Source organism: Mustela erminea, chromosome 9 (assembly GCF_009829155.1).
Source record: "Mustela erminea isolate mMusErm1 chromosome 9, mMusErm1.Pri, whole genome shotgun sequence".
Taxonomy (NCBI): Eukaryota; Metazoa; Chordata; class Mammalia; order Carnivora; family Mustelidae; genus Mustela; species Mustela erminea.
In genome coordinates, this window is record NC_045622.1 from 722,531 (window position 1) to 746,981 (window position 24,451).

General features: G+C 52.9%; 1 protein-coding gene across 1 annotated transcript in view; it reads right to left on the bottom strand.

Moving 5' to 3' along the window:
• Positions 1-8,356: 8,356 nt before the first annotated feature.
• TMEM123 (transmembrane protein 123) overlaps positions 8,357-24,451 on the bottom strand; it is a 51,361-nt gene continuing 35,266 nt past the window's right edge. Inside the window, exons 5-7 of the mRNA XM_032357852.1 lie at positions 12,710-12,973; positions 11,603-11,756; positions 8,357-10,151 (exon numbers count right to left, since the gene is read on the bottom strand). Of these exons, the coding sequence (XP_032213743.1) occupies positions 10,127-10,151; positions 11,603-11,756; positions 12,710-12,973 (443 nt within the window). The 3' untranslated portion in view covers positions 8,357-10,126. The remainder of the gene's footprint in view (positions 10,152-11,602; positions 11,757-12,709; positions 12,974-24,451) is intronic.

Genomic DNA, 24,451 nt, shown 5'->3' on the forward strand with positions numbered 1-24,451 from the left:
TTTTCGAAACTTGTCTACTTTCCTTTTTGCTCGATTGAGGGTCCACTATGGTTATGGGCTGAATTGTGTCCCCCAAATCCATATGCTGAAGTCCCGGTCTCCCTGGTACCTCGGAGTAGGACTTCCTTTCTAGATCGGGCCTTTAAAGGTAACTCAGGCAAAATGCCATCTTCTGAGCCCAAATGCAAGAGGACTGGTGCCTTCCTAAGAAGAGCTCAGGTCACAGACACACCCAGAGGGAGGAGCCCGTGGAGACGCCTGGGCAGCAGTCAGCAAGCCGTGGGAGCACCTCGGAAGAAACTGTGCCTCCCAGCATCTGGATCTCCGGACTCCTGGCCACCAGACATGGTAAGAAAAGAAATTTCCGTTGCTCGAGTCCGTCTGGTGCCGAGTTGGGCAGGCCTGACAGTGCCAGGTGCTGGCGGCTTTAAGCCCAGTAGCCCATATCCCTTCAGCAGCTACGAAGTGAAATTCGAACGTGGGTCCACCTGGCCCGCTAGCTTGTGCTTTGTGGGCAGGCTGTCCTAGGAAGCCGTATTGATGTTTTTAAAAATTGCATGGGCTCTCCTCAAGCATAAGAACTCGAATTATTTAAATTTCGTTTATTAAAATTTAGATAGTTGGTTTTCATAATGTGTAAGAACTTCTAGGTTTTTGCATTCGGTGAAAATGCTGCATGAAATAGAGGTAAGCGGTGATGTCGTATTTCGCCCCCTTGCCGAGTCCTCTGAGGCTGCAGCGGGCAGTGGGGTCTTGGTCTCTGTTGCTCCTCACGCGGAGCATCTGTCATAGCAGGTACTTGTGGTGTCGGACCAGGAGGCCCATGTCAGATGCTCCGTTCTGCGTATTGACTGCGTTTTCTGTCCCTGAAGCCCGAGCACGTGTGTGAGCCGCGTCTGCTCCACGTGCCGCTATGGGCTCGGTGACGTGGCGCACACGGCTGTGGTCTGGCTGCAGTCAAGCCCCGGACAGCACAGGCGTGACTGTGGGGCTGCCGCAAGCAGGTTTTCAGGTTTTGCAGGTTTTCAGGTTTTGCTGGACGGTTTTTTGAGATTCTTGACAATCTGAAATAACTTGCCAGCTGTGGTCTAGAAATACCAAAAAAAGGGAAGAACAGCGTTACGGTGGCAATACGGCGTGGACGACATGAAGTTGCGGGGTAAGTCCCCGGGAAGGCTTTGGTCAGGAGGAGGCCGTGCGCGGTTGGCGGGAGCGCGAGGTTCTCTGCCCGCCTCGGCTGCACCAGGATGCGTGCGTGGGGCCGGCTGTGGGGGCTGGATGGGCGGGAGGCTGAGCCACCTCTGCGTCTCCTGTTCAACTGCACCTTCCGGTCATTTTACTTCTGTTTGAAAAATATATGGCTCTTCTTTACCTTCTTAACGTAAGTGGGGGAAATTGTAGTCAGTCCTCTGCCAGGGCCCCGGCCGGCGCCCTGCTGTGTCCGCCACGCGCCAGAGCTGAGCAGGGCGCTCCCGGCCCCGCCGGCCCCCCGGCCCTTCCTTGTCGGCTGCTGTCCTGTAAGTCCAAGGACAGCCGGCTGTCAGCTTTGAAGATAGACGGGCATTGTTTTCTGGAAGCCTTCTATATGAAGGAAACCTGATGCAGAGTAGGAGGTTCCAAACATCCTGGTCTCAGAATCCCTTTACGGCCCCAGATGTTCCTGAAGGCCCCGAGGAGCTCGTGTTCACGCAGCTGTGTCTGCCTGCGCTGAGCTGCTGTGTGAGATCACAGCGGATCTCCACAGTATTTCATGCTTCATTTGAGAATGAAATAAGTATTCCTTTTAAAAAAGCAGCTCACACTACACGGTAATGTAGCACTTCCCGAAAAAAATCACTGTATAAAGTTCACATTCAGAATGGCATCGATTACATTCTGGCAAAGTTCTGATGTCTGGCCTGATGGCAGATGCCTGGACTCTGGTGTCTGCTTCTGCTTCTAATCTTCTGTAACGTGTTGGCTTTGTTGCAGTTTATGAAGAAAGGTCAGCATCTCAGAGGATGTATTTACAAAAGGAAGGAGAATTTTCCAGTCATTGTGGATATTCTTTTTGATGTTACACCAAAACTTTTGAAAGGTATTTGGAACGTGGAATGTAAAATTTTATCAGTGGTCTTAAAGTATTTAAGTTTAAAAATTGTGCCTCCTGTTCATCCCTTCCTGCCCACCAACCCCTACAACCACCACGCCTTTCACTGTTCGATGAGCTTTTGTTTTCTCTTAACACCGCTGACCCTTCAGACAATACGAGGGTTATGGGCACCAGTCCCCCAGTACGGGTGAAAATCTGTGTGTAATTACTGACTTCCCCAAAATTTAACTACTAAGAGTCCACTCTTGGCTGGAGCCTTACTCATAAACAGTTGATTAATACGTACATTGTGTATGTTCTGTGTATTACATGCTGTATTCTTAAATCATACTAGAGCAAGAAAGAATCAAAAAACCATAAGGAGGGGCACGTGGGTGGCATAGTCATTAAGCATCTGCCTTCGGCTCAGGTCATGGTGTCAGGGTCCTGGGATCGAGCCCCGCATGGGGCTCCCTGCTCAGTGGGGAGTCTGCTTCTGCCTCTGCCACCTCCTTGCTTGTGTTCCTGCTCTCACGCTCTCTGTCACATAAATAAAATCAGTCTTAAAAAAAAAAAAACCCATAAAACACAGTTACAGAATTGTAGTGTATCGACACTACACGTTTATGTAATCATTGAAAAATCCACATTCTAAGTAGACCCACGACCATCAAACCGGTGTTGTTTAAGGGTCAAATGGATTAAGACTCCTTGGGGAACACTGCACTCTGGATGGATCTTGAACCCGCGTGTCATCGAGAACCATGATGCTTTAGTCATTGGAAAATCGCCCTTGACTGAGTCGTGCGGCTGTCTCTGCTGCTGACATGCGGCGTTGCTCGTTCCCAGAAGTCCCGGCTGGGGTGCGCATCACCGTGGTCCGGCACCTCCGTGAGATGTCTGTGTCCGCGTCGCACCGCGGTTTTCAGCAGCGGCAGCAGCTGCAGTCCGTGCTGCTCACACGCCAAGAAGCGGACGGCTGCTTGGGTCTGCCCGTGTGTGTCCGCCCCCTTCTGAGTGCATGTGCTGCGCCGCCCTGCCGTCCTGCCGCCGCTTCTCCGCAGCCGGAGGTCGGTGTGGAGGGAGGCGCTTCGATGCCCTTACCTTTCCGGCCATAACGCTGCAGCCAGAGCGCTGGGGTCGGTTTGATGAAGGAGTTTGATGGCATCTTGGTCCTCTGCCACGCGGGGGCAGTGTTTGCTGTTTATAGTGTCCGGGTGGGGCGGCCGTGGCCGCTGGCGCCCGTGACCTCCGGATGCAGACCCGGCCAGCGGCCGTGATCGTGCGGTCTTCGCACATCAGCGATGGTGGCAGGGACACGTGCGTGTCATCAGAGCCCCGAGTGTCCGTGAATGGTAACGTGAATTCACACGTCAATCCCGGAAGGACTGGCCCGGGGCCGGGCGGGATGGGGGCAGGCTGTCCTCCTGGCGGTCCTTCCGTCGCGGAAGTTGGCTTGGCGCAGCCGTCTGCGGTCCTGGTGCTTTCGGGAGGGAGATTGGGGAGTTGCGACCCGTCTTTCCCCTTCTGTGTGTGTGGGAGCGAGGGGGCCTGCCGTTCGCGCTGTGCTTCGGTGACGTCGGCCGCCTCGGTTGCCAGTATTTCCGTCACCAAGGATAAAAGTTTCCTGGGATCTGGCGTGCGGAGGCTTCCACCTCTGTTGTCATCCAGTCTTTTTCGGTGATGAAGGTGACATTTTCTTGTCCGTGTGAGGACTTCATTCCTTATCCGTCCTGAGCTTGGGTGCCATTGGGGTCGCTCACTGGGCCGCACGAGCCCGCAGCGGCCCGCATGGTCTGGCTGGTGGGCGGATCCATGTGATTGGCTTAGCAGAAGGGGGAGAACCACGACCGTTGCTATTTGTGCAGGGACCTGGCGTCTTCCTGGTGGTGCCCGGCAGGTCTCAACCTGAGAGTTCTCTGAGCTTTTAACCCGTCGTGGTCACATCTTGCCAGCCGCGTGGCGGTGCTGCTCGGTGTGAGGGGAGCAGGGCCGGGGCTTCCCTGGAGTCAGAAGGCCTGGCGGGCCGTTTCTCCCTCTGCCCTTAGCTTTTCTCCGAGGGCCCGTGTCTGCCCTTCCCGTGGGTCAGGAGGGTAAGCAGGGTGGCACGTGGGTCTGCACGTGGGACCCACTCCCTCAGCGGGCTCCGCTCACGGCAGGGGCAGCGGTCCTGTCCCCCAGCCGTGTTGCCGGAGCCATTGCGCGCCCCTCTGGCGGGGCTGCTGTCATGTCCTAAAGGTGGAGCCTGGGTCGATGCGGAGGCTGCCTCGGGGTTGGCTCCCCGCCAGGACCAGCGCGCTCTCCAGTGGGGACACCGCTGGTTGACCATGCATGGTGCGTGTGTGTCGCTCTGCGTGCTCTGTGCCTGGACAGTAGGCCTCGGAGCTCTGCACTTCCAAGTCCGTAGGTAAATACCTGAGGGTTTTCTCTGAAAACTCATGACAGCAGCTGCAGAGTTTCATGGAGACTAAAGCTTTCTCTGTCCTCACCGGGCACGGAACCTGTGTGGCACTTGCCGGACCCCGCGCACGGCCGTGTCCCCAGCGGAATTCCAGCTCTCCATGACGCTCTTCGTTTGCAGGCGTCGTGATTGCTGGGCTCACCCGTGCTCTAGCCTGCTGCGGAGGGACTGGGGGTGTTGTACAGAGACTGAAGGTGAGAAGGCACGAGGGCAGCCACGGAGAGGAGTGACGGGCTTGCAGGGGACAGGGGTGCCAGGAATATGCGTTGTCGCACGGGGAGCAGCGCCTGAACGAAAGCCCCTGAGTGCCACCGTGGGGGCGCGGGGTACGCAGGCTCTGCGGGCAGATGCCAGTCCGGACAGCAGCGAGCTCCACGTTCAGAGCTGTGGGGAGTTCATGTCGAATTCGGGAGAGGAGGAGTCAGTCATTCTGGTTTTGATTCGTTAGTTAACACAATGTAGTATCAGCTTCTGGCGGACAGGACCGGGACCCCGCTCTTCCAGACACGTCCTGGGGCTCAGCACGGCCGGCGCCCTCCTCCGTCCCCACCCCCGGCCCGCGTCCGCTCTGGGGACTGTCAGCGTGTTCTCTGTAGGTCAGTCTGTTTCTTGGTTTGCCTCTCAGTTTTTCTTTTCTTTTTCCCTTGGCTCGTGTGTTTTGTTTCCTAAATTCCACATGAGTGAAATCAGACGGTACTTGTCTTTCTCTGACTTGACTTTGCCTGGGATGTACTCTCCGGCTCCGGCCGGCCGGCTGCAGGGCTCGTTCTTTTTGACGGCGGATACTCCACCGTGTGCATACAGACCACGTCTCTGCCTGCTTTGCTGTCGCTGGACATCCAGGCGCTCTCCATGATTTAGATCTTCTTGAAAATGCTGCTGTAGACTTTGGGGTGCACACTTTTGAATTAGTATTTTTCTGTTCTTTAGGTAAATGCCCAGTAGTGCGATTGCTGGGTCATAGGGCAGTTCTATTTTCAACTTTTTGAGGAACCTCCATGCTCTTTTCTAGAGTGGCTGCACCAGCTTGCATTCCCACCAACAGTGTAGGAGGGTTCCCCTTTCTCCGCATCTTCGCCAACATCTGTCGTTTCCTGACTTGTTGATTTTAGCCATTCTGACTGGTGTGAGGTGGGATCTCATTGTGGTTTTGATTTGTATTTCCCTAATGCCCAGTGATGTGGAGCAGTTTTTCATGTGTCTGTTGGCCAACTGGATGTCGTCTTTGGGAAAATGTCCTCTGCCCATTTTTTAATTGGATTATTCATTTTGTGGGGGGGTTGAGTTTTATAAAATCTTTACGGATTTTGGATTCTAGCCCTTTATCTGATATGTCATTTGAGAATATCTTCTCCTACTCAGTTATCTTTTCGTTTTCATGACTATACAGAGGCTTTCTACCTCGATGAAGTCCCGATAGTTCATTTTGGCCCTTGTTCCCTTGCCTTTGGTGAAGTTTCTAGGAAGAAGTTGCTGCGGCTGAGGTCAAAGAGGTTGCTGCCTGTGTTCTCTAGGACCGTGATGGATTCCTGTCTCACATTGAGGTCTTTCATCCATTTTGAGTCTGTTCTCGTGTGTGGTGCAAGGAAATGGTCCAGTTTCATTCTTCTGCCTGTGGCTGTCCTGTGTTCCCAGCACCATTTGTTGAAGAGACTTTTTTCCATTGGACGTTCTTTCCTGGTTTGTCGAAAATTAGTTGACCGTAGAGCTGAGGGTCCATTTCCGGGCTCTCTGTTCTGTTCCGTTGATGCGCGTGTGTGCAGGCGGGCATTGGGGATTAAGTGGGACTAGAGTGTGCAGAGCTGGAGAACGGAGCTGTTGGTAAGCACTTTCCAGGCAGAGGGGAAAATATGAAGAAAGACAAATGCGTGAGGCATTTTTGGAAAATGAAGGTGAGTAATGGGAAACAAGGTTGGGAAGGTAGGATGGGTACCAGCTTTCAGAGGACGATACATTATAGGCTTTGTTAGTGTAAACGGACCAGTCCATGAACACAGGATGCCTTCACTCTCTTTAATATTTTCGGCATCTCTCACCAGTGTCTGGTGGTTTTCAGGGTAGAGCTCTTCAACATTGACATGTAACCCTGAGTATTTTGTTTCTGATGCTGTTGTAAATGGGATCTTTATTTTTCAGATACTTTTGTTGTCTGTGTGTAGAAATGTCGCTGTTTTTGGAATGGTGATTTTGTGTCCTCAGCTTCATTGAGTTTATGCATCCGCTCTACCAGGTTTTGGTGGAGTCTTTGGGATTTTCTGTTTATGAAACATGTTGTGTGCCGAGAGACTGCCACGCCTGGACTTCTGGTGTGTGGTCGTGGTCACTCCACCTCCCTTGGGACCCTGATCTGCAGATTCTGAGGGCCCCTGGAGGCCTGTCCTACAGGGACATCACTCTATGGAATGACACCGCTTCTCTAAGGTTTTATCATGAACACATGTTGAATTTTGTCAGATGCTTTTGTGTCTCCAAGAACCAGGACGGAATGATCGCAGTCCGTTAGTGCTGTGTACCACGGATTCATCTGCGCCCCAGACCATCCCTGCAGCCCAGGGACGGATCCCCGAGGAGTCTGGTAAGTGAGCCTGTGCATGGGCTGGCTTCTGTCAGTAGGAAAAAATGCTGGCATTTGTATTTGGGGGATTTACCTTCAAGTTTTCTGGTTTCTTTTTTTTTTTTTTTTTTTTTTCAAGATTTTATTTGACAGATCACAAGTAGGCAGAGAGAGGGAGAGAGGAAAGCAGGCTTCCTGCTGAGTAGAGAGCCCAATGCGGGTCTCAATCCCAGGAGTTTGGGATCATGACCTGAGCTGAAGGCAGAGGCTTTAACCCACTGAGCCATCCAGGCGCCCCTCTGGTTTCTCCCTTTCTGGCTTCGGTATTACGGTAATGCTGTTTTGTTTTGTTTTTTAAGATTTTATTTATTTGACAGAGATCGTAAGTGGGCAAAGAGGCAGGCGGGGGGCGGGGAAGGAGGTTCCCTGCTGAGCAGAGAGGCCGATGTGGGGCTCGATCCCAGGACCCTGAGATCATGACCTGAGCCAAAGGCAGAGGCTTAACCCACTGAGCCACCCAGGCTCCCCAATGCTGGCTTTTTAAAATGAGTTTCAGGTTGGGGAGGTCCCCCACTGTCTGTCAGTAGAGCCTGTGACTCCTGATCTCAGAACGTCATGAGTTCAAGCCCCATGCTGGGCCGAGAGAGTACTTTTACTCCTCACTGGTCTGTTGAATCTGTTTCTCGTGGACTTGGTCTCCGCTGTGGCTGGGCTATGGCCGCCAGACCGGCTCAGCCCCCTTGTCTGGGCAGGGACGGACCAGGCTCCGGTGCAGGTCAGGTTCTCCCGAGGCTGGGAACGAGGCGGAGCTGCAGTGGGTCCCAGTGGAGACAGCCTCCCTCCGCGGCCCTGCTTCTGCAGGTGGGACATCCTCTGCCCTCTCCAGACCAAGTGCTGCTTGTTGCAAGCCCCCCACTTCAGTCTCTGGTTCCTAGCAGTCAAGGCCACCCTCCGTCCTGTGTGCGGGTCTGTACATTGAGGGATGTGTCGCTGATGGAGGTTTCTCACATGAACGTACCTGTTCTTCTAATTCTTCCCAGCAGAAGCAGGAAGCGGCGTGAACAGAGCGTCCTGAGCCCGGCTTGTCAAACATTGGGGTTCCGGGAGTCTGGGGTGGCCCTGACGCAATTTGTGCTGCTCCCAGGGTTTCAGGTGAGCCTGCTGACACTTCTGTGTCGCTGGACCCCTACAGTGAGGCCTCTTTACTTGGGGCTTTTCATTTCTCTGGAGTTTGAGGAAATGAAGCAAAACCACACACAAAAAGCTCTTAAATGAAGAACAAAATTTTATTCTAAAAATAGATCTCAGTAACAGTGAAATACCAAAAGTTGGTTATTACGATAAAAAGAGAAAAGGAAACTGCTTTGTCTCCTGAAAAATACAAAATTCCTACTGATATATTTCCAGCTCTTATCTGTGGGGGAGAAATGCGCATGGTTTGAATTACCCAAAGTCCAGATTGGATTCTACCAGCTCGTCGAGTGGATACATTCTCAAGGAAGCAAACAGAAGTGCGCATCTGCGGAAGCAAACACACTGAGGACAGGAATTTAGGCTTAGAACGTGGGGGCCACATGGGAGCTGTGGTGCTGCCCCCAACTCCCCATTTCCGCACGGGGGCCGGAGGGAGCCGTGCTCCAGCTTCCTGACACGGAAGACAGTTTTTAGACCCAAAGGCAGCTGGAAAGGCATTTAACGGCATTTCTTCTAACAGGCAGAGTCAGGCCCGGCTTCCAGGTTCTGACAGACCCCAAGCCCTGAAGCGGGAAGCATGCAGGAAACGGACGACTGGAAAGGCCCTCGTGGGACTCCAGACGAAAGCATGTACTCGAAGCGTGAGTGGATTTCACAGCGAGAGCTGGCGGTGCTGTCAGGTCACGACCATAGCCCCCCTCTCTGCAGCTGCCCCGTGCTTCCGTGGCTTCCTGCCGCAGTGTGTGTCTCGCAGACCCGCCCTGTCCCCTGGTCCTCACGTCCGTGGGCCATGATGCAGAGTAGAAATGGCGCTTTCATATGAAATTCATGGTATTCTCTGAAAGCCAAAAGCTGGTCCCAAGTTACATTTAAACCCTGTTCGGTGTAGACGCAGGGTCATTTGGACATCTAAGCTATTTCTGAATTAGCAGAAACAGAAATGCCATTTTAATGAAGTACAGCCTAGCCTGGGTGGTCACTTAGGTGGACTAAATACTTTTTCTTTTCTTTCTTTTTGTCAAACTTGACCCTGAGTTTTCGCTGCTGTAATCTAAACCATAAAGCCGAACCCTTGGACCTCCGTGGACGGACACTGCTGTCAGCAGCACAGAGCTGGGTGCCCTCCACGGGAGATGAGGGGCCTCAGGACTCGTAAGTTTCTGTTTTTAAAAACTGAAGACTCTAATCCCAGTACAAAGGGTTTTTTTAGTATACTAATTTCCCCAAATCGGAGTAAAATCAGCAGTGCACAAGAATGCAGCATCATCCTGCTGTAGGGGAGGGGCACCCTCCTGGGGTGGTAACACAGCCGTGAGCTGTTGGGGGGGGTCCCACTCCAAGAAGCAGCTGTGCAGTTTCCATTTAAACTGTTCTCACAGCAGCTTTAAACCCTTGGTCAACACTGCAGTTCCCCTGACCTACACCAACCACCCGGAGCCCAGAGGAGGCCGCAGGAGGAACGGGCTCCCTGGCGGGGCCGAGGCCTGTCGATGCGTCTAGTTTTGAGCGGGGGCTGGGGCAGTGCCATTGGTTTCAAAACCCGAGTACTGAGCTGGAAGAGCTGCGGCTTCCCTGTGCTTTCTGCTCCGCGGCGTCAGTGTGAAAATCCCAAGGTCCGAAGGCGGGGGGTGCCCTTTGGGGAGGAGGTCGTTAGTCACACCTTAGGGTGACCAGGGCTACGCTGAAGGGGAGGACTTGTCTCTATTAGTCAACATTAACTACCTGTTTCAGACACACATGTAGAAACCCAGACCCTTCTCACGATACGGTGTACAGCAGGTGCGTGGCCATCGCCACAAGTGAGAGGGCTGTTCCCAATCTTCTTGCCGTGGGTCCTTGCCTTTCCTTAAATGATGGCGTCATGTTCGTCACTGTAAGACATGAGAAGTTGAAACCGTTTTGTATTTTCAGATTAATAATTTCAAGCTCTGGGATCAACACTGGCCTTTACAGAAAAACCTTGCTTACGTATCACGCCCACCACACACCGGAGGAGCTGGGCGCACTTCCTCTCGGCCTCTGCTCTGCGCTCCCCAGCCAAGCACCCACAAGCCCTTGAACATTTCCTCCGTGAGAGGTGCGGTGCGAGCCACCCTGTATCTCATGCAGGCAGCCGGCCGAGGACCTGCGGGACGACCCAGGTGAGCGCTGCTCTCCGCGGGCCCAGCACCCACGGCTTAGCGCCGCCCCCGCCCGGGACAGAGGACGCTGCCGTGCCTGGAACCTCCCAGCTTCGGAGCCACGCCTGCCTTTGCACCCCCCAGACTAGCGCGCACCCGAGCTTCAGAGCAGCGTGTCTGCCCCATCCGCATTCTTCCCGGGGCCTGCAGGGCAGGGTGTGTGGGGAGCACGCATACCGCAGGGGCCCCCCAGGCAGGAACAGAGCTCAGAGAAACTGAAGGGACCTGGTTCAGCCGCTTTAGTGCTCTGTAGCCTCCCCTCCGTCAATAAACAGCAGCGCTGGAAAACACTTGTGGCACTGGATTTACTCAGAATGTACCTTCTGTTTTAACTGGGGAAATGCACCAAAAGCACGAAATAAATTCTTATAGAAACACAGAGGTATCCAACACGCTGAGTCCAGTCTGTTTCCTCCCTGGGGTGATCTAGAGTTCCAGATGTGCAGGCAAAACACCCCGACTTTGCCAAAGCCTCGTGTCTCTTGGTTCAGTGGTCAACCTGGGAGGCCTTTCATGCTCTCCTGTGTCCTGGGAACTCAAGATGCGTGCCCGCGGCTCCAGGCCTCAGGGCACCTGGCGTCAGGTGACCCGTTGTGTGTGTCCTTCTCGTCAGCTCCACACCCAGCAGAAAGGCAGAGACTGTGCGGGACGCGTGTGTGTCCTTGGGGGTCTGTGCTAATGATCAGTTCCCACACCCCAGTAAGAATCAGCCCAGAAAGGACTGCGGAGAACTAGAGTAGCGAGGAGGTGACCCGCCCCACAGCTCCAGGCCTACAGAAGGGGCACGTGACGTCCCCCGAGGGGGCCTTGCTGGTCAGGTGACATCCGCTCACTCACTATCCCGAGTTACCAGAGAAAACGACACTATTAGGATTTCTTTCAAACCCTGTTTCTAGCGGGGCCGCGCCTCCGTGCCGCGAAAGTGCCCCGCACAGCCGGTCTGATGCCTGCAGGCCCGAGGGACGAGGGGTTTGAGTACTTCTTCCTCGGCAAGGGCATGGGCGTCCGTTTATAATGTGCACATCGCCAACGACCTTTGGGCACAGGGTTAATTGGAATGTGATTCCTAGCACTGGGCCCTGCTCTAGCATTTGGCTGTGGTATTTAAGGAAATAGAGAAACAAGTTCTGACCCAGACTCACATGGTTCTGTAGCGAATGCCTCGTCTCGAATAGTACGTCCTGCATCCGACATAGAGAAGTGACAGGACTCCCAGCGTCAACACGATACCGCCCAGGAAGCTGCCAATGTCGAATTTTGATCCTGGGTTTCCGGTAGAATTAATAGTTGGTGTGACTAGAAGAAAACAAAAGACAGGCTTTAGTAGCTTTTAAACAACCCTGTTAAAATAAACTGCCACGGTGAATTTCTAAGAGAAGCCGAAAGCCCGCTCTGCGCTGGGTGACAGCTGGGCTCCGGGTGCCTCCAGCCGATGCAGCATCTCCCGGCCCCTGCCCGTCCCTGCATCTGAGGGTTTTTGTGCTCTTGGACCCCGACCTTCCACCGCAGCCCCAGGTGGGGAACTGGGTTCCTTATTGGTGCCCGTGAGAGTCTGCCTGAACCACGGGCACCACAGCGGGGATCCTGCGGCTGGATCCAGTCTCCGTGGTTCTGACCACAACTCCTGCATAAACTGGGGACTTGACTATTTTGGCTTTATCACCCCAAAGGCCCTTGAGACAAAGCAGCCAACTTAAGAACGTGGACTAGCGAGAACGCTGCCAAGTGGAGGCCAGAGAGCCCGAGGCGTCACGAGCCACTTGGCACGGCCACGCTCTGCGTCCGTGAAGGTCACGGTTAGGTTCTGCATTCATGGTTTCCCAGGCATTTTCATAAACAGTGCCGGCTGACCGCAGGGATTGCCCCGGGATGACCTGGAGGGCCTGACGGCGGAGCTGAGCTGGAAGCACGGGAACCGTGGCGGGACCGGAGAGCCCGGCGCCGCTGCTACCTGCTTCTGTTCTGTATCGAGGGACCTGGAGGCCCAGGCAGGACACGTTTTCAAGTCACATAATGACCGTTCCCTGTTAGGCTGTGTCCCCCCCCCCACCCCACTGTCGTCATACGGCCTGGTGAAGTCGGAAACGTCTCATCCACCGGGCTGGGCCCAGCAGGACTGATGCCTCCGGCGTGTGCAACAGGACAGCCCTGTCCGCGCTCACGCTTCGCAGGAGGGCGGATGACAGGAACGCGGCACAGGACCACCACGCTCCGCAGACACGGGGGCCGGAGGCAGCTTTGATACGTACGTGTCACGGAGGAAGAAATGGACGTGACCGAACTGTTGTGGGCTGGGGTGGTCACTGAGGCTGGCGTCGTCTGGGTTGTGTTCTGGGAAACCAAGCCGGTGTGAGTCCTGTTGGAGTCCACAGGTGTGGTGATTCGAGCTTTTGCTGTGGAGGTCAAGGCCGTGACCGCCTCTGTCTTGGCAACTGAAGACCGTGGCGTTGTCGACAGTCTCAAGGTGCTGGTGGGCTGGCTCGTGTGGTTGGAGGTCACAGTGGTGACATTTTCTGCAAGACGATGGTGAGATGTTAGCTATGGTGCAGAGGCTTAGGGAATCGGGACCCACATTGTGGGGGACCCAGCTGCACGGAGATGCCGAGCCCCCCACCTCTGCCTCCTGAAGCCACAGGTGCAACGGCCCAGTGTCACAGGTGGGAAGCGACCCTGCGGGGTCCCAGCCTGTGCTGCCTTGAAGCTGGGAGCTCGGAGACTGGAAATAATACAGAGGACTGCGTCCCTGCAGGGTAAGGCCTGTGCCGTAACCATCTGTCACCACCTCTTCCCGCCGTCCTGCCACAAGTAGCAGGCAAGCAGGCGGACGGATGGACGGAGGAAGGGTGTTCAGCAAACGGACCGACGGACGGAGGGAGGGTGTTCAGCAAGCGGGCGGACGGACGGAGAAAGGGTGTTCAGCAAGCGGATGGACGGATGGACGGAGGAAGGGTGTTCAGCAAGTGGATGGACGGACGGAGGAAGGGTGTTCATGGCGCTGATTCTGCACCACCTCCTTCCCTGGTGCTTCGGGCAAGTGAGTGTGAGCTGCGCGTTAAGCCCCTGCACGGGCTGTGGTGGGGAACGTCAGGGCTACTTCCCGCCGTGCGCCGGGACGTCACCAGCTGGTGCCAGTGCGGCTGCTTGGAAATCTTCTCCCTCAGTCTCTGGAGGCTTCACGACTCCAAACACCTGAACCTGACGTGCAGGTTTTCATGCAAAGGCGCCTGTCACTACTCCCCAAAATACCTAAGAAAATTCCTCGTTTCCCATTTGGAAAACAGCTTCCTCTTGGCCCTGTGTGTACGTCGGAGCGAGGCCGTGCCCGAAAGCCAGCTCGCTCCCCACGGTACCTTCCCTGTAGCACCACGGCCTCCCCCTCTGTGGCTGGAGGAGAAGCCTCCAGGTCCTCCGTGGAGGAGCCACGGGCGCCTCCGGCCCTGGACTTGAGCTGTACGGCTGCTTATTTGTCTCAGCTTTTACTCTTCAGGTTTCTAATATGTTTTCTTAGCTTCGGGTCCCTACTGCGTGGTGTCACCACAGAGTGTTATCTAGTTTTTTCAAAAGGCCAAAAGACTACGTCAGCGCTGTAGTTACTGCGCGGAGCGGACACAAGTGGCAAAGCCTGAATCCGGATGCTCGCTCTAGAGAGACGGCGCTTCACATCGGCAACCTCCCCTCTTTCACACTTGTGCGTGCGCTGCTGCGGTGGGACAGAACATGGAAGCCGTGTGGTGTGGACACGGCATCTTCAGAACGATCTGTGCACGGTGAAGCAACATGGGCTCCTTTTGGATGCAGCGTGCACACATTCACAGTAACACACACACGCCCGGGCCCCCACTCTGCAGGGAGACGTTCTTCAGAGATACTGGACAGAGGCACGGGGGTAGCAGCAGGAGTTGTGGTAGGTTTACCCAAATAACGAAAACCCGAGTGCGTTAGAGAAACAAGCTCATCATTCCCACACACGGAGAAAACAGGCAGGTAAGTTGTGTATAAAACCGCCTCCGACGTGTGGACGCGTGAACCGATCGGGAAGCTCCCGCCGAGGTCAGCGCTCAGGCCCACGAAAGTGACGCACTCGCCTGGGGTACGAGTGCCCCCCGCCGTCCCTCCTGGGAGGCCCTGCGCGGTGCGGGGGTGTCAGAGCGAGGCGTGGGTGCAGGCCACGCAGCACGGCGACTGCGGTCAGCGCCACAACGTGTCTGAGGCTGCTCAGTTCCTACGTTCCAAAATTGAAATTCCAGAAGAGAAACCAGCTGTATCCATTAACACAGAAACTTAAGTAAAGTGTGTGAATAAGGTCTCGGAGACAAACAGGGCTGCTGGAGGGAGAAGACGGAGAGATGGGGTAACTGGGTGATGGGATTAAGGGTGGTGGGTGATGTGCTGAGCACTAGGGGTTACACGCAACTAATGAATCACTGAATACTAGTCTCAAAAACTAATGATGTGCTATATGTTGGCTAATTGAACTTAAATAAATAAAAATATTTTTTAAAAAGTGGAAAAAAAAAACAAAAAACTAAGGTCTCGGGTACCCGGGATGGTCTGTTTGCCCCAGTGCCGTGTGGGACACAGCTGAGCAGGGCTCAGAGCCCCGCGTCCCTGCTCTTGCCCGAGGCCGTGCCCATGCTGCTGTTTGCACACACGTCGCCCCTGCTAAGGACAGAAAGGGCACGGATCACAGTGACAAGGGCATCGGCAAGAACGGTCATTTCCGTCTCCTGCTGCTCAAAACCCCTCATCCTGGCGCTTCTCACCGTGCGTGGCCCAGAATGCACTCCCGGCCCCCGGCCCGCACACGCACAGAGGATGCTAGGAGCGCGCGGTCCGGGCTCTGCGTGAACGGCGCACTTGCCTTGTTCCACTTTCATCTCCCTTCTCATCAAATGTCTGCTTTCCATTTTTTGGACCTCTTCGTTGTATTATTTAATAAAAATTAATGCATACTGTTGAGAGAGCGAGAGACCAATGTCGGGGGGAGGGACAGAGGGGGAAGGAGGGACAGAATCCCAAGCAGACGTCCTGCTCCACGTGGAGCCTGTCGCAAGACTCGATCCCAGGACCCTGAGATCATGACCTGAGCTGAAATCAAGTCAGAAGCTTAACCGACTGAGCCACCTACGCGCCCCTCCAAATTATTGTATCTTGCTTTACTTTTCAACAGATGTAGCAGGTTACCAACTGCACGAACTCCTGCTGCATTTTCACTGAACTGCACACAGGCCAGTGGGACTCGCTGGACCCGTCCAGCGACCAGAGGGCAGGTCCCGGCTCCCCAGCAGGACCCTCCGCGCCTTCCCCTCGCGGGCCCCCATCTCTGTGCTTCGCTCCTGCTCCTTCCTGGGCCCGCGGTGCTCCCTCAGCCTCGTGAAGCTCTGCTCCGTTCAAGGCCCAGCCCAGGCAGCACGCCGACCGCATGGGAAACGCACAGAACGGCTGCCGACAAGATGCAGATGAGAGGGAAGGAAGCAGCCCGGAGCTGCGCGTTCACAGGAGACCCGAACTTGACCGGTGCGGACAGTGGAAGCACAGAGGTTACCACCAGCCAGTAACCGAGCGGGGAACAGGCAGAGGTTCCGGCTCCAGCAGAGCCCGTCACCTCCTCCCGTGTACACCAAATCCGCACGGACCCACAGAACAACTTCCTCTGGAAAATCCCCACAACTAGATAAGCAGCTCCTCCACGTGGAGCAGAGACGAGCTGCAGGGCACGGGGTGGGGGGGAGAGGCTGAGACCAGAGCTTGCTGCGCCTCCCCTCCCCGCCTGGCACAGTGCGCCCCATCACAAGAGAACTCGCAACCCTCTCCCCGAACCACACATCGGGTGCCCCACCCTGCACACCTGCCCGGGGAGCTGAGCCCAGAGGCGCTCTGGCCTTGAAAACCAGCAGGGCTCAGGCCCACCACACCCCCAGACACCTTTAAGGGGTTCGCTTACTCAGTGTCGCTCGCCCAGGGACAAGCACGGAGGCAGCCGATTGACAGATGCCCAGACTTGATGTCAAAGAGGCTCCCCTGCTCATCTGCCGGTGTCGGCCCGAATGGCAGGCACGCACTTCTCGCCCTCTGCCTCACTCCAGCCCCCCGTATCTCCAGGACCAGAGCCCGCGGCCCACCCCCCTTGCTGGCCTGGCTCTGGTGGCCGGGGTCTGCGTTCCTGGGTCCCACGGACTGTAACACCTGGGAAGGCAGCTCCAGGCCAAATGCCTCGCCAGCGCACGGGATACACGGCAGACTGAAACATGCCTCGTCCTCCCGTGAAGGATGCCCATTCCCTCGGGCTGAGGCACCTTCACGCTCTGCCTGCCTCCCTCCAGGTCACTGGCATCTCATGGAAAGGAGCTTGAACACTTGCCTGGCCGCTGCATGTTTTAAAGCGCTGCGCAGCGGACGCCTCCAGCTCGCCTGGCTGGTGGCCAGCAGGACGTGCGCGTCAGTCCCCGTGTGTCCGGCTGCTTCCAGGGCTGCTGCCTGAGCGTGTGGCTTACGATCCGCCTGAGCCTCGGTTCTGGGACTGCGCGCCCACGGACGGGCTTGGCGCAGCCTCTGCTCCTAGGAGCCATGAGAAATAAAAGGACGCTTCATGATCGCAAAGTTCTGAAAGACGAGCCAGGGTAGGACTGAGTGGTAAGGTTCATCGGCTACCTGAAGCCACCCCTTCAAGATGAGAGACACCTGCTTCATCTGTGTGAGCTAACAGGTAATGAAGAAATAGGAACACAGTCCAAAGTAAACCACAAGAACCTCAGAAAAAGTTCTTAATGAAATGGAAATAATTTACCCGATAAAGGGTTAAAAATAATGGTCAAAGCGATGCTCCCTGAACTTGGGAGAGGAATGGAGGAACACAGTGGGGACTTCGACAGAGAAAGAAAACAAAGTCCCACGGAGAAGCCACATTGCTGGAGAACACAGCAGCGGGCTGGAAAAGCACCAGAGGGGCCCCACAGCCAGCTGGTTTCTGCAGAAGAAAAGATGAGCAGGACTCACCCAGTCGCAGAAGCAAAAGGATAAGAGAATGAATAAAAGTGAAAACAGCTTAAGGGACTTACGGGGCAAGGTCAAGCAAAGCAGTATGTTCACATTACAGGAGCCCCAGAAGAAAGAAAGAAAGGAGCAAAAAATCTGAAGAAATTGTGGCCGAAAAGTTTCCTAACCTGGGGAAGGACACAGACATCCAGGTCCAGGATGCACACAAAGTTCCAAATAAAAGGAAACCACAGAGATCCACGCCAAGACACATCCCAATTAAAACACGAAGCATTAAATAAAGGAGAGAATCTGTACAAGGGAAGCCCCACAAGACGGTCAGAGTTTCCAGCAGACGCTCTGTGGGCCGGAAGAAGTGGCAAAACACGTTCTAAGCCTGCAAAGAAAAAACTTCCAACCAAGAATACTCGATCTGGAAAAGCTGTCATTTGGAAATGAAGAGTTTTCCAGAAAAGCAAAAGCTCAAGTCCTTCGTCCCAATCAGACCAGCCTTGCAAGAAACGTTAACAGGACTTTTAAAGCCAAAACAAAAAGGTGCTGGTTAGTAACAGGAAAACACACGGAAGAAGAAAGGCACAGCTGAGACAGAGCTACTCTTGCGAAGGTGGTGGGTTCGTGGCTTACACAGTCACACAAGATTAAAAGCAGGACCACGGTAGTGAATGCAGGGACGCACGGTGTGAAAGAGCTACGGTGACGGTGACGAAGTCCTAACACCGGGGGAAGGAGAAGAGTCGTAGGCGGCCACCCGCTGGAGGAGGCCGCTGTAACCGCGAGCTGTTCGCCCGCACCCCGGTCGGCGCGGCAGCAGAGCAAAGCCCGTGGAGAAGCGCAGGCCGGACAGGAAAGGTCTCCGCACACGGCGGGAGAAGCGCCGGCTGAAGGAAGACCCGGAGAGGGGAACAGAGGCCCAGCACAGCGGCTGGGAGAGAACAGAACAGAACGGCAGTGAGGACATTCCTGTCAGTAGCTACTCTCCATGCAAGCGGACTCCATTCTCCAGACGAAAGCACGGCGGAACGGGAAGTTAACGAGTCATCTATGCATCGGTGCGCGGCCTGCGAGACTTCAGCCCCAGGAACGGACAGAAAAGAGCCCAGGAGGCCCCGAGAAGGCCGCGAGCGCTGTACTTCCGTCAGACAAAAGAGACTTTGTTGTATTCTTTTTAAAGTAGGCTCCATATCCAGTGTGGGGCTTAAACTCATGACCCTGAGAAGAAGAGTCACATTCTCTACCAACTGAGCCAGCCAGGCGCTCCCAAAATAGACTTTAAAACAAACAGTGAAATGAGACACAAAAAGGGCATTAAATAAAGAGTCACTCCAGCAAGAGCATAAAACGTTTGTATATATTTATGCATCCAACACAGAGAACTGAAATGTATAAAGCAAATAGTAATAGGTCAAAAGGGAGAACTAGAAAACAATAATAGCAGGGTCTTTAAAACCCCTGCATTAAGCTCCATCGCTAGAGGGGCACCTGGGCGGCTCAACTGAGTGTCAGACTCTTGGTTTCGGCTCAGGTGATGATCTCCGGGTTATCTATGGGACTGAGCCCTGCCCTGCGCTCTGTGCTGTCCATGTGGGGAGTCTACTGGAGATTCTCTTTCTCTTTCTCTCTCTCCCTCTCAGTCTCCCCTCTTTGCTCTAAGATAAATAACTAAATCTTTAAAGAAAAGATCTTTAGGAAAGTAAAAAAAAAACAATACTGACCTTAAACAATACATCAGACCAGACACACATTCCATCAGTTATTTTGGTGGTATCTATGTATCAGAAATCAAATAGGAGGCGCCTGGGTGGCTCAGTGGGTTAAGCCTCTGCCTTCGGCTCAGGTCATGATCTCAGGGTCATGGGATCGAGCCCCGCATCGGCCTCTCTGCTCAGCAGGGAGCCTGCTTCCCTCTCTCTCTCTGCCTATTTGTGATCTCTGTCAAATAAATAAATAAAATCTTAAAAAAAAAAGAAAAAAAGAAATCAAATATATATATTTGGTGGTATAATCACAGACATGCATAGAACATTCCATCCTAAAGCAACAAAATACACATTATTCTCAAGTGCACATGGGATACTCTCTAAAATATATATTATCTTGCCACAAAACTAGTCTTACTAAATTAGAAAAAAAAAATACCAAGTGTATTTTCTAACCACAATGGTATAAAATGAAAAATCAATTAAGAGAAGAAAACTAGAAATTCACCAATATGCAAAGTTTAAATATGCTGTTTAACAACCAGTGGTTCAAAGGGAAAAACAAAAAGGGAAATCAAAATACACCTTGAGGCAAATGCAAGTACAACACACCACAAATCACAGGAATCAGCAAAAGCAGCTCTAGGAAAAAAGCTGACAGAGATAAATGTTACCTCAAGAGACAAGAAACACCTCAAACAACCTCACTTCATACGTCAAGCGACTAGAGACAAGACAAAGCCCCAGGCTGGTGGAAGGATCCCGGTGGGCACAGAAATGACGGAGACTGAAAAGATCGATGAAATACAGAGATGTTTCTTGGAAGGGATGATCCAAATTGACAAACCTGTAGCTAGAACCCCTGAGAAGAAAAGGACTGGAATAGAATCAGAAATCACAGAGATGTTACAGTGGACACCACAGAATTACTAGGAACGACCATATGCCGACAAAGCTGACAACCTACAAGAACGGATACATTCCTAAAAACACAACTTTCCAAACTGACTCATGAATAAGGGATCTGAACAGATCAGACCTGTCGCTACTAAGGAGACTGAGTCAGTAAACAAAAACCTCCAGGGAACCGAGGTCCGGGACCAGACGTCTGCGCTGGTGAGTTCCATTGGTAACAACCATCTTCCTCCGGCTCTTTCAGAATCACACGGGAAGGGAACACTTGTAAACACATCTCATCAGGCCAGCGTCACCCTGATCAACAAAGCAGATCAGGATGTCACAAGCAAAGAATGTAACCCCCAACGTCCTTGATGAACATAGATGCAAACGTTCCCAACCAAGTAATAACTGACCATGTCCATCAATCTGCCTAAAGGATCCTCCGTCATAATCAAGTGGGGTTTACACCAGGAAGGCAAAGATCGCTCAGCATCTAAGTCCATGTCCTCCACCACATGAACAAAATCAGAGTTAAGAATCTTATGATCACCCCAAAAATGCAGAAAATGCACCTGATAAAAGTCAACATCAGTTCACAATAAAAACTCCCAACAAAGTAGCTATAGAGGGAATGTACCTCAGCATAATGGAGGCTGCAAAGGACAGACGCAGAGCAAACATCATCTCAATGGGGAAGAACCGAAAATTTTTCCTAGAGGCTCAGGAGCAAGAGAGGGACACCCCCTCTTGCCACCTCCCTCCAACACAGCATTAGCAGGCCCAGCAAGAAAAATGAAAGGCAAATTGGAAAGGAAAAAGCAAAACTGTCCCCATCTGCAGATGACATGGTATTTACATTCGGAAAGCCCTAAAGATCCCACCAAAGTAACGGACGGAATAAATGGATTCAGGTAAGTTGCAGAAAACAGACATTAGGATACAAAAGTGTGTTTTCCTTCTGAACACTCGTAAGGAGCCTGCAGAGTGCAGAGTTGAGAAACAACGGTATTTACAGCTGCACCAGGAAGAATGAGACACCAGGAGTGAACTGAAGCGAGAAGGTGAGTGAGTGACCTTTATACTGAGAACCATAAAACACTGACAAAGAAGGTGAGACGGAAAGCCAGGCCGTGCTCATGTACTGGAAAACTAATATTGCTAAAAATCCATGCTACCCAAAGCTTTCTGTAATTCCGCTCAATCCCAATCAGCATTCCAGTGGCATGTCTCACAGACGGGAAAGCCTGAAATTTGAATGGAACCAGAAAACACCCTCAGGAGCCGAAGTGATCTTGACAAAAAGAGCAATGCTGGAAACATCGTGCTCCGTAATTTCAAGTTCTTTTACAAATCTGCACAAATCCAGGCAGCATGGCATTGGCGTAAAATCTGACACACAGATCAGGGTAACAGCACAGACTGCCCCGAAATAAACCCAGGGACATATGGCCCGTTAATTTATGATACAGGGTTCAAGGGCACACAGTGAGGAAAACCATATCTTCCACAAATGGTGCTGGGCACGCTGAGCCGCTGTCTCCTACCGTATATAAAAATTCACTTGAGGTTGATTAACTTAAATGTTAAGACTCAAGTCATACAACACCTAGCACGAAATGCAGGCAATGAGCTCTGTGATGTTAGTCGCAGCTGTGGTTTTGATTTGACACCAAGAGCAAAGGAAATAACCACCTCCCCCCGAAAATCAACAAATGCAACTACATCAAACCAAAAAACCTCCGCACAGCAAAGGAAGCGGTCAACAAACGAAAAGGCAGCCTAGTGAGTGGGAGAAGAGGTCTGCAAGCCGTGTAATAAGGGTTCGTATTCAAAATACAGAAAGAAGTCATCGACTCAACAGCGAAGGAAAACAAACGATCCAGCTAAGAACACAGGTGGGGGGTCTGAAAAGACATTCCCCACAGACACAGAGGCCAACAGACACACGAGAAATGCTTACCACCACCCATCATCAGGGGAACACGAATCAAAACCACGGCGAGATACACCTCACCCCTGTCAGAGTGGCAAAGACCACCACCACAAGAAACGACAGGTGCTGGCGAGGATGTGGAGAAAGGGAGCCCTCGTGCACAAAATCTTTGAGATGCCTCAAGAGGTTAAATATGGAACTATGGTACGATCCAGAAATTCCATTTCTAGTTATTTATCCTAAGATAACCAAACACCAACTTGATGTGCACCCACACTGCCATGCTGACGACCCCATCACTGACCGTGGCCACAGTGTGGAGGCGACTGGGTGCCCCTGACTGATGAATGGATACAGGCGATGTGCGCAGGCGATGTGCGCACGCGATGCAGCAGCCCTCTGTCGTCGGAGGCCAGCCTTGCCATTTGTGACAACATGTGTGGATCCGGAGGGTGCTCTGCTACGTGAAATGAGTCCGAGAAAGACAAATGCTGCATGATTTCACTCCTATGTGAAATTTTAAAAATTAAGCTCACAGACGTGATGCACTAGTGGCTGCAAGATGCAGGGGTGGGGCTGGGGGGCAGAATGAATGAAGGGGTCAGACGGTACAAACTCCAGGTTGGGGGGGGCACACACGCGGGGCTGCGGTTAGGATTTCCATACTGCGTCTCTGAAAGGTGCGGGAGTCAATGCTGACGTTTCTCCGGCGATGAGAACTGTTCACTGTGAGTGGTGGCATGTGCTGACCAGAGTCGCTGTGGTCATTTCACCGAACAAACATCAAATCCCCACACTGTACAGCTGCCACACGTTCACCAGTCACACTTCAAAACACGGTGAGGACACTCTGTTTGCAGGCAGCAGTCTTTAAGATCCAAGTCCCCTAGCCGGAAAGGGTTTAAAAAGGACATTTCGTAAAAGGGTCAGCGCAGGAGGAAGCTCTATTTCATATGTGACAGGAGAAACATAAGCAAAATGAAAGACCCAATAGGGAGAAGCAATCCACGGGGCTGGAATTTTGGCAACTTGAGGGAAAAGAGTGAGCAGGATAAAAAAAAAACATCAGGAAGATTTTAGAACATTAACACATTTGACTTAACAACACACGTTTCTATCCAACTAGAACTCATGTACTTTTCAAGAGCACATGGTACATATGAACCTGAACTGATGATTCAAGGATTGAAAGAGTATAAATTTTGGCCACTGTGAATTTAAGCTAAAAGCAATATTAAAAAAAATACCCAGTTCTTAAAACATCAAAAAATAGATACTTTTCAGTTACCCATAGATGAAATTTTGAAAATCACAATATAAATTTTACAACCTTTTGACACTGAGCCTGCCGTCTCACAGCGTGTGGGCTCCAGGGAAGCCATGCTTGGAGCAGAGGTCACCACTTAGATGCACACAGCAGGCAGGGGTCTAGGTTCACCCAGACTTCGGGGCTCAGACCGGCTGAGGGGACGCAGCTCCTACAGAGGCTTCCCCGGGAGGAAATGCAAGAACTGAAGGCTGCACGGCTGAAACGTGCTTCCCGAGGCCTCCCGGACCTAGGTGCTCTCATGTCCCCGGAGCAAGGGCCGGAGGCCACCCGGCTTTGACAGAACTCCACCGAGAAAAGCGGCTCAGGATGGTGCTTCCGGACACAAGTTTGAGTCTAAGATCGTGCATTCAGGCTTATGGCTTTTTCAGCTTTCCTACTCATTGTCTTTAATAATCAAAGTATAGGTCATGCTTAAAAAACGCTGATCATTTAGGCATTCCTACAGACTTTAAATCACCGACTGAGTCAGCGAACCTAGACTGACTTGCTGAACATTGCGCACCGTCCCGCGTGTCGGGCACCGAGATACAGTAGCTGGATCTCCGGCTGGATCCAGCAGACAGACAGACCCGCGATGAGAAATCGGCCTTTCACAGGGAGCCCTAAAACTGAAGGAATAAGATGCTACCCGGTTAAAGCTGAATGCAGTAAATTCACCAAGTATTTGAGTCTGTAAGTTTTGCCTAATTATAAATATCCATGTCTACTGGTTGCCTGTTTTACAGAAGACAAGCGACACAGTACCGGTGGTAAGAAGAAAAACCAATCTAAGGGCATTTCCATCAACCATGGGACATCGGGTGTATTTTCTGTGATTCAGACCCAGCGTGGCTGACGTTGTACACCTCGGAGCACAGACGCAGGCAGAGCAGAACCAAGCCCCGGTGTGAAGGAAGGACGAGCACGGAGGAGGGACTTGCACACAAGTCTGGGGTCCGGAAGGCCGGAAGGAGGTCATTCCCGGGGGAAGCTGGTCGCGAGCGCGCGCACACAGGGGGTGCCGCAGAGGGCCGGGTGCACACTGACTCGCCGAGTACTCACTGAAAGGTAACACGTGCCCGGTGCGCCCCAGACACGGCCGTGAACACCGGAACCCGGCTTCCCCAGTCCTCACGGGTGCTGGCTGGAGCGGGAG